Source organism: Mixophyes fleayi, chromosome 4, assembly GCF_038048845.1.
Source record: "Mixophyes fleayi isolate aMixFle1 chromosome 4, aMixFle1.hap1, whole genome shotgun sequence".
Classification (NCBI taxonomy): Eukaryota; Metazoa; Chordata; class Amphibia; order Anura; family Limnodynastidae; genus Mixophyes; species Mixophyes fleayi.
Genome location: NC_134405.1, coordinates 285520412 through 285533097, shown reverse-complemented (window position 1 = coordinate 285533097; position 12686 = coordinate 285520412). Strand labels below are relative to the sequence as shown.

General features: G+C 38.0%; 1 protein-coding gene across 2 annotated transcripts in view; it reads left to right on the top strand.

Annotated features, from left to right (window-relative positions):
* DOCK2 (dedicator of cytokinesis 2) overlaps window positions 1-12686 on the top strand; it is a 699501-nt gene that overhangs the window by 94293 nt on the left and 592522 nt on the right. For both annotated transcript variants that reach the window (XM_075209814.1, XM_075209813.1), the window contains exon 2: window positions 5423-5506. In XM_075209814.1, the coding sequence (XP_075065915.1) occupies window positions 5423-5506 (84 nt within the window). The remainder of the gene's footprint in view (window positions 1-5422; window positions 5507-12686) is intronic.

The window sequence follows — 12686 nt, the reverse complement described above, 5'->3', positions numbered from 1 at the left end:
TCTGATTTTCATACAGATGTCAAAGTTATCTTTTATTTTATTAGAGGTGAATTTTGTAACAAATTTCGTATCGATACTATGAGTGATCTTGCAGCTGCTGAATTTGTTCCAGTAATAGAAGCCTTTTCTGTCATTGATCATTTTGAGCCAGTTGGACTTCTCAGAGGTTTTTATACATCATATTCTAATTTAAGTTTGAGGTTGGGTGCTCTTCTAAGCAGGACCTTTCGTTTTTATGGGGAGAATCTTTAGCAATGTTTCGTCCTTCTGAAGGATATGCCAATGTCTGCTTATGATGGCCCTCTCTTCCCTGGCCGAATCTGTGACTTAAGTAATGAAACCAATTTCTATGGTGACAGGTTGCCACAATAATGCAGTTAACGTCCACAGGTTTGAAATTGGTTTGTGTCTCAAATTGTGAATATTCAAAATTTCTAAGTCCAAATGAGTGACTTTTCTATTACTAGTTATCATGGTAAATTCCTGTTATTCGGATCCATACTGCGATAAATTGCGACAGTATATTTCCAGATGAATATAATGTCATCAATGCATCTACGCCATACTACTGAGTTTACAGTTATCCATTTGACCAAATTGTCTTTCTCTCTGACCAGCTAATGAACAGGTGCGTATAACCTGCCAAAAACTATGTCCCAATGAATGTAGTTTGTGCTTGTAGTGTGAATTGTCAAACCAAAAGTGGTTGTGGATCAGTAAAAATTCTGGTGTTAAGAAAAAAGTTTATCTGTTCCTGTGAGAATTGAACTGTTTTCTCCAGAAAGTATTTTCTATTTACAGTGCCCTGTTTATGATCTATACAGGTATGTAACGACTTAACATCCATGGCCACTAAAATGTAGTGTGGTTCCCCTTCAAATTGATTTTGAACTTGTACAAGCTGTGTCATGACTTGTAGGTATAACTCATGCCCTTGTACTATTTCTTGTAAAAAAAAAAAAAAAAGTCTTTATATTGCAAAACGTTAGTGGTTAGCTAATTGATTCCTGAAAAAACAGGACAACCTGGTGGATTGTGTGAATTTTTCTATATTTTGGATAAGTAATAGAAAACTGCTAATTTTGGATATAGAATGGACAGATACTCTTTTGTCTTAGACCTCATTTGTCTCTTTGTCATTCAATAGGTTGTGAGTTTCCTTGAGGCAATCACTTTTATTCAGTATAACAATACCACCAATCTTGTCCGCAGGTTTGACCACTATGTCATTGTTAGATGATAGTTCATTTAGGGCGCCATTCTCTTTATTTGTAAAATTATGTCTTTTCTGCATATTCCAGATTAGATGTAGTTCATCCTCAACCAGTTTTTTAAAAGTACTGATATAACTGCCTTTATTGTGAGAGGGATAGAAGGTGGAAGTGGTTTTGAGGTAGGAATGTATGTATTTCTCAGAGCTGTTCTCTGAGAAATATACTACATACAATTTTTTACTACCACATAACCTTGTGTATTTCCTAACACAGAGTTTATTACTGGGTGCGATGTACATTATTTAATACTGATATATGTGCTGTGAGTCTGAAATTGCTCAAATTGAATATATCTTTTCTATCTGTGGGGCTGGTTGGGCTATATTTGCATTATTTTTCTTTTTTTGTGTCTCTTTGTTTCAGTCCCTCCTCTTGTTCCTCATCTGATAATGTCTGACTTGTTTTTTTTTTTTTACAGAGATTGCATGTGTTTGTGGTTCCCTGGTTATGTGTCCTGTATCTGGCTTAAACCTAAAAGTTTTAACTGAAGGAAGTGTATTAAGAATTGTTTGAGTAGTACCTATGGTGCTGCTATGTGTAGCTTCATCTAGATCTTGCCCCTGTGAAATTGTGGCTTCATTTACCATTATGTCTTTACTTTCTCTCTTGAGGTTATTTTTAATAGTAGAAGTGATTGAGTCTTTGTCAATTTCTCCTTCTATATTATTGTTCCCTTTGAAGGCCGCAGACACTGGCCATTCTGCTGGGTGGCCAATCGAGGATATATTTAAATACTGTGTGCTTCACTATGTGTGGCTTTCTATTTGTTTTTACCCTACATGTGCTTTTGGGAGTGTGAAGCACTGACTGGAAAAAGTGAGCTTGACATGTAATTGTAAGGAACTACTACAATAAAAACAATTTTTTCTCCTTCCCTGGATATTGAACTTCCAAATTGTGATTTTCAATATAAGATATAAGCAACATTCACATCTTTTTTCAGATTGACTCAGTACGTATTTTCTATAAATTATTATGTGATAAAAGTCCATCTGTATATCTATTATAACGATCAGAGAGTGATGCAAGATTATAACTTGAGTTGTGCTAAATGCTGGATACAATTATATCAAGGCTTGTATACATGTTTACTTTGCTACTTCTGTGAGCAGCTAAACATATTGCATTAGATCGGGCATATAGAAAGAACACATAAGTACCACCTAACATTTCAGATTAATATCCATCACTAGAAAAAAACAAGAGACACCTCTAACTGCAAATCCTTCGCTGAACCTAGACCCCTCACCTTCCGTTACATATTTCACCTAAGAAACCTTCTAGTTTAATTTTATGTAACACTTAAGTGGGCTAAATATCTGAGCAGATCCTCATCCAAAAGCCTCAGTTCCGCTTTATATTATTCAATACTGACCTCTAAGGACTCTGGGAAATTCCCACATGAGACAAACAAGAAAAAGGACCTTGGTGAATAGCTGAATGCAGAGGACTGGTCAGATATCTGAATGGGATTTGCAAAATCCTCCATCAGTTTATGGATCAGTGTAAGGAGAATGCTTGTAAGCTCCTATATCGATGGACTTGCTCCCATCCAAGCTACATAACATTTCCCCTAGTGCCTCCTCCCTTGCTGGAGAGGCTGCCAAGAGATTGGTTCCTTTCTTCGCATATGGTGATCCTCTTCCATTCTGCAGAGATAATTGTCTGGCGTTTGGGACCTCATTGCAACCCTAACTAGCACTAATACTCCCTTTATCATTCTCAGATTTCCAAAGAATCCTAATAGGCTTGCGCAGCTTCTTGACTGATTGCCAGCTTTTGGAAAAGCTTAACCTCCATAAAATAGCTGAGCTTGGGGAAAATCTGGCATGCCTATGAGATGGCACTGATGACATGTATTCATCTATCTCATTCCACAACACATGGATTACCTGGATCTACCTCAATTCCAGTCAAAAGAGTTGCCAATAGGTCATGTTTTTAGGATATCTCTCTGTTGAAACAGGTGTAATAATTACAACCTCAGCCAAACAGATTAAATCAACCGTGTATGCTTAAAGAAATCCTGAAAACATGAAATGCTGGTAGTTCTTGAGGACTGTGTTTGGGCACCTCTAGTCTACACCGTCTCAATATGGTCATGATATGACTACAGTCTCATTTGCTGTAGAGATTCACCATGTTATATAAAACTCCTCTGCGAATGATGTAGATATATTGCCTCCTCAAATGTTCATACTTTTCTTATTTTCAAGCTGTTAATAAAATGTTAATTAAAAATAAAATAGTCCCTTTAAGTACAACTTCAGACACTGAGAGACTTGGTAAATATGTGTTGTGTGACTAAAGCAGATAAAATAATCTATTTTGCCAGTTTTTGCCATGCTACATTTAGAGGCAATGGTGCAACATCATGATTTTGGCCCACTTGTGACCAGATCCTTGCTCTCTATTCAGTAATTTAAATACAGCTCTGAAGTTTTCAATTCAATTACTGTAACACATTTTGTCTGCCTGTTCTTCCTACTGATTCTTATATTGGCACTTGAGACTGTGTTTTAATTACAATTAAAGGGCATTGCAGAGATACAAAGATACAAGCAGCCACCATCACAATGTAACTGGCTTTGCACTTAACATCATATCCAAACTTACGATTATCAAACCTTAGAAACATTAAACATCATACCCACTGCCCCACAATCCTTCCCAAACTTCTGTTATATAATTAGGCATCATCTCTTGTAAATGTCCTGGTTAGGCTTCCTATGGTACACCCATCTCTAAAAGTGCGCCTTCTTACTTTTCCACTGTTTTGGTATTGTAATATAATGAACATTAACACCCTCTTATCCCAAAATACATTAAATAACTGCAATAGCAACTTATCCAGCTCATATTAACAAATATATCTCTTCCTTTATTTGCAGTAAAACTTAAAAAGTGATCCACAAACATGTATGTTGGTACTACACATTGCAGTCCTACAGAAAATGTTCTGGACCGCCTACCATATTGTGGCATCTTGGTTTATCTCTTTGTGACTTGAATCACATTTGTTTTTTAAATTGAACATTGGTGGTATCTCCTTTCTTACTTCCTGTTGCTTGTTTTCTAGGACCCCACGGCTCCCTTTCTCCCCATCATTTTCTCCCTCTTGTCAGGCTGTTTGATCTATCTACCCCCCTATTCTTTTTCTTCTTTTGTTTTATCTTTATTGTCCTATTGTTTTTTGTAAAAAGAAAAAATGATAAGTTTGTAATGTTTATTATACAATGTTTTTGGTTGTCTGTAACTGATACTTATCGATTTCAATAAACGATAGTTTACATGGAAAACAAGCGTTATCTCCTTTATTACTGAAATCACAGCCACTCCAGTTCCATATGACTCAGCTTTAATGCTAATACACCATAAAAAGAAAAATATTGGGGGTAGTAGGATATCTAAGGCTATGAAATCAGACAATACTTTAGGAGAGTAGTGCTCAAACTCAGTCCTGAAGAGCTACCAACAGTTCATGTTTTCTGGAATTCTTTAATCATGCACACATAAGTTAGTATATTTCTCTTGGTCAGTAATTATCCAACCTCTTTCTACAGACAGAAATCCTGAAAACATGACCTGTTGGTAGTCGCTCTTGAGAACTGATTGTGAGCACTACTGCCTTAGGCAAACATGGACTCTCACAGGTAACAAGACTTTGAAGATGGATGGCACCAGCCAGTCAATCTTCTCTATATACTTACCTGGTTAGAATTCCAATAAACTACACAGGATAAAGATATAGTAGCACAATTTAACACTGTAGGAATACACTATCCCCATCCATATTACCTCAACATCCTCCCTACTTTCACTTTGGAATATTAAAAGCAAGAATTCAAAATATTTTATGTTTTCCCTGCACTAAGATCTTGTATTATTCTCCACGAATAAATATATAAATAAATACATGCACATTACACGTAGAAAGGAGCTATGCTATTACTGCTAGCAATTTTGTGCTGTTTAAATTAAATATTCAGTTTACTATGTTTTCATGAAAATGTGATGTGACTGATTCAGTATATGATTTCACCATTGGATGGCAGTGCATGCTAATGATATAGAAAACAAAAGGGTGCACAATGTTTACGTGTATTTGTTCTGTATTTTTAAAACTGTTTTTTTTCCCCTCCATACAGCAATTTGCAATTTTACGAGCGTCAGGACACCTCAAATTTCCCTTCAAATTGGGGACGTAGTCCACATATTAGAGTCTTGTGAAGGTAAGGTTATAATAATTTATTTTATTTATCAGATGTTTAGTTATTCAACTACTATGACATGGTTATGTTAAAAAATGTAATAGAACTATACAGACACTTTTGTTGCCATGCAGCAGAAAATAAGTTATATAAAAAGTACTGGGAATTTCCACACTCCACAGCCGAATGACACTAGTTTCAAATGCAGTACATCTTCTGGGCGCCTTTCAATTTATTTTTTGTGCCTTTATAATGACTGACTGTAAATCTCGTACTGCATTGACAAGTCCCTTTTAAGGGGATGGATTTCCCTGGACGAACCCCATTGGTGTACCTAGCTAAACAGAGTGTCAGGATTGACTATGCTTGCCCACTTTGGCAGTATGATTTCTGGCAGGGGGCTCTGTCTTGGGGGTGTGACACGTGGGTCGTCCCTGTCAAACTTTCAATTTAGGCCTATCACAACAGGGGGCGGGGCAAGCATGATGTGTTTATCCCCATCCTCAACTACTTCACCAACAAAGAAGCCACAATGATGGAGGTTTCCCTGTTCTCCAAAAATTCAAAAGTCTCCCAGACATACTGGGACAGTAGGAAACTAGAGGATTGACTGTGTCATGTGCAGGGCCCCAAGAAGGAATTTGGGGCTCAGGTACAGCAACTTTGTCCCCCCCCCACCAAATGAGTAGGAAAAGGGTTGTGTGCGAAGAGGGCGTGGCCACATAATGCTAGGAGCGTGGCCACCATGGGGCATGGCTGCACCTCTTTAGACGTTAAATATTATGTATTAAAACAGTGTTGCTCTCACCTTCCTGTTATTGCAGCTTTCACAACCTGGTACTGGATTTTTGTCTGGATCCTGCAATGTTGGGCCCTGTTTGAAAAACGTATATAGGTACATGAAATATGGAGAACTGAGCAATAAGTGAACACAGTACATAAAACAGCCACCCACCAGACACATCACATCTCCCCCAAAGACACATTATGACCCACCCATACAAACTATGACAACCCCCTTAGTCGTACGAGATTTGGAGATTTAGAGCCCGTCAGACAGTGTGATGTCACACACTGTCTGGGGACTGAGAGCTGCTATCAGTTCCCTCCATCCCCATTAACACCCCACTGTCATCCCATCTGGAAAAAAAAAATGTAATTAAAAAAAATATATACAGTATATTATTTAAAGAAAAATAAAAAATATCTGGCTGCTTCCAGTGAAGGGCCGGGCCCCCCAGGCAGGACTGCCGCCCCCCTCTCTGCGCTCTTGTGGTTATGTGATCAGTTCATCTACAGTCAGGTTGCACCCTCTTTGGTCAAGTAAACCCCGCATTGCTGAGCCTTCTGGCCAGCCACAACTGGTAATGTGATTCAACTGCGGGTATCCCTAGACAATGCTGAGATGCAACAAAGGACACTACTCTCTGAACATGATATGTTACTGGAATTGATTTGAATATCTGAATTTCAAAGTGTGCTTGCCACCTACTCAATTGCACATGAAATTTCCATCTACTGGAAAGCAATAAATATGAATGAGTATTAATGATAGACCACCCTTCCCGTTGCACTAGATGCATGCTCAGTGTACCTCTGAGAAACTAGCTTTGACAACAACAGACTCTAGGAAATTTGCTGGCTGTTAGCAGATTGGCTGTGACGGTTCACATGATCTTCTGCCATCACAGGATCTTCAACTGACATAACAAATGGCTAATTTAAATAATGGCTAGGGCATTTTAACAGGAAGTACTGGACATATAGTATTTTCTAACAGGCTTTTACTCAGATTGTGTTATTAATGTTAGACTTTTTCCAAATTAATGATGGGTACATATTTATTACTCACTTCAATAAATCATAACTTATAAAATGCAGTCTATAAATTAATAACAGATATTTAGAATTACAGTCACTGAACTGTAGTATAGTTGACCATCCTTAACAAGTGGGAAGATTTTCAGTAGCAACAATTACCAGGGACATATTCTCCAAATCTAGAATTGTCCCTGAACATTAGTGATAGTGAGCATACATGCATTCCTGTAGCCTACCCTTGTTTCCCTAAAAGTACCATTTGCCCAGGCTGCTTTGTCATCAGTCTGGGTCTGCATCATGACATATCTAGTTATGGTTGCTACTTCTAGGTGAGTTTGAGAAGAGAAAGCCTTTCTTAGGTTTGTTGACCTTATAGAGGCAAACAGATTATTTTCTCCATGCGTTGTGCAGGCCTGCACCTTTTAAGAAAAATTCCTGTTATAAATATCCCACGACATGCACATATGTGAACATTTTCAGTTATTTGGGTTAATGGGTAATTATCTGCAAAATGGCCAGATACCTTTTGCAGTAGAAAGTCTTTCCCAGGTATGTGATTCAGACTGCAGTTTTCTTAGCAGACAATTTTCTATCAATAGAGCATATACAAGCCAGCGCCCAAAGGCATCTCTTTAATAAAACACATAATTGTTTACAATGTGGCTACATAAAAATGTCCTTTCCATTTCTTCTTTTTATGAGGCTATACAGATTTACCAATGGAGAAGTACAGAGGCGTGTAAGCGTAAAATAATAGATAAAAGTGCATGAAGTGTAAGTCAAAATAAGCTAAGTAAAATTTTCTATTGTGAAAATATTAGGAGACTATTTAGATCTCCTTTTTATTGCATGATGATGTCAAAAGCAAGGATTTTTTTGTTTCACCCCATTCAATTTATTTGCATGCATAACTTTCTCATACATCCAATGAATTGTTATTGTCTGAACCTGCTGGCCACTTGCTGAGGGTGGCGAGAAGATTTCGGGACATTGGGATTCAAGCACAAATGTTCATGTGTCCCAAACTAATATACTTAGAGATACATATATATTTATATACATGTCTCTGTATGTATAAAAGTGTCAATTTAATTTAAATAGACACATTTTGCAGTTCTGCTTTGATGTCCTCCGATAGAAAAGCACCAGAGCAATGAAGTGCCATCCCTGCCACCAAACAATTGAACTGTAGCGTGTCATTCCACCAGGCACGGTTTATATTCATTAATTGGTTGCAGGCATGGCACTTCAAACAGCCTGTCCATACTAAGAAGGAAGTCCACAGGACTTCCATTAGCCTCCAGCCAATCACAACAGTTTTTCCATGTTGGCCACTTGTGATTGGCTGAGAGCTGAAGGGGAGCCCACGATCACTCTAGGTCACAGTCATTTAGTAACAAGTGCTTGTAGCAAGCTGTTGCATAAGTTTATTTCTTGAATCCCTTATCCTCGTTGGGACAAAAGAGGTGAGACAGAAGAAAATAATTTATTTCTCAATTAATTTTGGCTAATCAAGAATTAGGAAAGTAGAGCATAATTGTATTTCCCATTGGTCCAGACGAATGAAGAGAAGAAATTATATTTAATAAAGTGATAAGAGGGTTTGGGGAGATTTTTTTTAATTCAAATTAAGTTTATATGGGTCTCGGTGTTTCTTTATTTTTTCAGATATTTGTCCATTACACAGGTTTAGAGACTTCGGTTATTTATATCAGGACTAATGGGGTGGAAGAGTTGCCACTACAATGGTCTCAATCTTCTTCATTACCCCAGTCCACAAAGCCCTGGAAAGTTGCAAAGAGCCTCAGCTCAGGAGCTGATAGTCTCTGGGAAAGAAGGGGATGCATGGTGTTTTGTTTATTTTCAATTCATCCCCCCAAAGAGATACCAGCCATGCATTGGCTTTCACTATGACAGGGAAATGGCAAACACACCCGCTACCTGCAAAAGTACTTCTGTACTGTTAAGCACCCGTGGAAGACATCCAAAGTCAACTTCCTCCAGTATAATTTAATTATTTCATCTTACAACACTGTTCTTTCACTTGCTAAGCAAACATACTAACTTCACTAATATCCACCTAGGGGGTAAATTTATCAAGCTGCAGGTTTGAAAAAGTGGAGATGTTGTCTATAGCAACCAAACAGATTCTAGTTATCATTTATTTAGTACATTCTACAAAACTATAGCTAGAATCTGATTGGTTGCTATAGGCAACATCTCCACTTTTCAAACCCGCAGCTTTATAAATTTACCCCCTAGTCTTCTAATCTCAGATGCATATTTACCACCTTGAGCTCTCTTCTCTGCCCACCTGCATCTATTCCCCCCTCAACACCCCTTCATACAAACTTAATCTCGAATTACTCTAGAATTCACCCTTTTAGATTTAACTAAGGCCTGTGGCTCTCCTCGCCTCTGATAACCACCTATCACTCCCTCCTACTCTCATGCCACTACCCATTTATGGAATTCCCTACCACACATGGTCAGACTCCTACAGCTTTCAAATCTTTAAATGCACATCGAAAACCCATCTCTTAAAGATTACCCTACTTCAACTTATACTATCAACCCTTATAAACCCTCACAACTGTCCCTAACTCCACTCTGAGCCACACATGCTCCTCTTGTTTCAGCTGCCATCTTCCAGTTAGAATGTAAACTCTCTCATGAGCAGCCCTACCCCCATTCATTACATGTCAGCATTTATTTCATCTACCTAGTAGGCAGGGCCGTCTTTCCCATTGGGCACAATGGGCATGTCCCCGGTGGCCCTGCAGCCCAGGGGGGCCCGTCGGAGGCAGCAAAAAAAAACCAAAAACCTGGAAAAAAAAAAGACAATACTTACCTTGCGGTCAGCTGGCGATCCGGCTCCCTCCATGGTCTCCTCCTCCGTACGGCGCTCGCAGTGCATGTCGGGCGTGACATCATTACGCCCGCCCGACATCCATTGCGGAGCGCGACGGAGGAGGAGACCATGGAGGGAGCCGGATCGCCAGCTGACCGCAAGGTAAGTATTGTCTTTTTTTTTTTTTTCAGGTGTTTTTTTTTTGTTGCTGCCTCCGACGGGCCCCCCTGGGCTGCAGAGCCCATATATATAATATTTTTTTTTATATATATATATATATATTTATGTATATATAGGGGCGCCGATGTTGTTAAGTGGGCCCTGCTAGTAGGTGCTGTTTTAAGTATGTCCTCTTTTTCGCACCATGTAGAGCACCATGCCACCTTACAAATCAAAGATAATAATAATAATAATAATAATAATAATAATAATAATAATAAGGAGCTTTTTTAATTATTCATTTAAATTACTCTTTCATTTCATTGAGGTTTTCATTGAAATGAATGGGTGACTGAAATGAACTCTTACCCCAGTGCTCGAACTAAGTTTTCTGTTTAGCTTTCCTGCAAGCCAATCTCTGCAGTTTTCACGAAAGTACCAGTGAGCAGGCACTTCTTTTGAATTTTGAGATTATTTGGCTTCAATAAGTAGAATTTTGGGCACGAAATGTAGCACTATATTAACATGTCTGAATAGCTCCACCGAATGTGCCAAATTGATTCACCCCTTTAAAGTGAACATTGTATGGAAATCGGGCTCTAGTTCAGTTTGACTTCTCCACTGAATGTAATTGGCTTTTATAATGGCCTGCTTTAGAATTATGCAATTATTTTGCATAATTAATTCTGAATTGACTGTACATACATTGTATATATTGTGATACTGACACCCGGCTGATGACAGACACAAATAACTTCTTGTTGGAAAAAACGGTGCTTTTTATTGTTCACGTCACGAATAGCACAGCAGACTTTTGTCAGTATGCACCCTTGCTCTAGCTAGACACAGTTCAGTGTAATCAACAGCCAGCTATCTGACATCGGTCTCCCTGCCCACAAGAACATGCAGTGTTTCATCCTCCTACAAACAGAAAACAACAAACCAACATGTGATGTACCTGCGTGTCTTTGTACTGCAAGAGATACTCAGAGAGAACTTAACTCTATCTGCAGCATGTCCCCACAGAATCCTTGGGTTTTTACCTATCCCTCTGTAAGACAGGTATGGGAAATAATCCTCTTTGTCACAGTATATGCATCAACCGATATTAGAAAACCTTTGGTGCAGAATATATTTCACATGTTTTAGTAGCTTACCTTTCACAGGCACATCTGGTGTCAGGGTGCCCGTCACTTGCTGTTAGTGTTATTACACAAAGCTTGCAAGTTGTGAAATATACTGACAAACCAAAGAAATTCCCCTCTCTATTTTCACTGGTTTCAAAGCAAGTTGTAAATGGAAAAACACAATTCCCCAAAAGTACCATAACACAAAATAGACTCTTATTCATAGCTTTCATCAGAGGACGTTGATGCAACTGATCTTGTTAGAAATGTAACATTTCTGAATAATCACTGTCAGTGGTTAAAGTGAGCTTGTATAGGGTGGTATGCCACACGCCACTTCTCCTACTGCCTTCATTGTAAATCTGTCAAATTCCATTTACTTACATGTTCCATACCGCCATTTCTAAATTTACACTTCGACCGCCGATCACAGTGCAATTGGGCTATCTCAACACTAGACTGAAAGCTGTTTTCAGAATGATATCTTGGTCTCCAGAAATTGGTACCAAACATGTAGTGTTGACACTTTTATATTCTTAGGAAATAATTATTGAAGTGACATTTTTAAGGGCTCATTCATGCTGGGAAAATGGGCAAAATTGGCTGAAAAGCTCATTAATAGCAGCTAGGTGTGGATGATCCACACTTCCTCTTTTAATATAATAAAATGTCAAAAATGATAGCAGCAACACACAGTATAACATGTTTTTATTTTTAAAGGTGTATTAATATAAATTATAAATTGAATGCAATAGTATAGTAAATACAAACTAGTTTAGTCTTAGTTTACTCTCTTAAATCAAGCAATAAACTGACTATCACTGCAGGTGATTCAGGCAATTCTGCATGTAACTCTCTGCTTGGACGGAGCGATGATGTCTTTTGCTAGTGGAAATTCTTTCTGTTAAAATAATAAACATTACAAAATGAAATACATCTCCAAGCAAATGTCTTTTCTATTTTAATCAGTATGCTTGCTGTTCTTTCCCTTTGGCTTTTATATACATTTCAGAATTATTCCATTACATGAGAAGTATATTGAGATGAATTTTATATATTTTTAAGAAACATGGCTTACAATTTTAAACACAAGTAAAAGAAACATATATTGATCAGTTGGGATGAGTTCAGAGATGGCTATCAAAATGTATACAAATGTATTGAAGGCAGGTTTAAAGAAATATCCATAGATACCAATGGCTTTATCTACAGTACATTCTTACTCAATAGACGTATTCAGTGT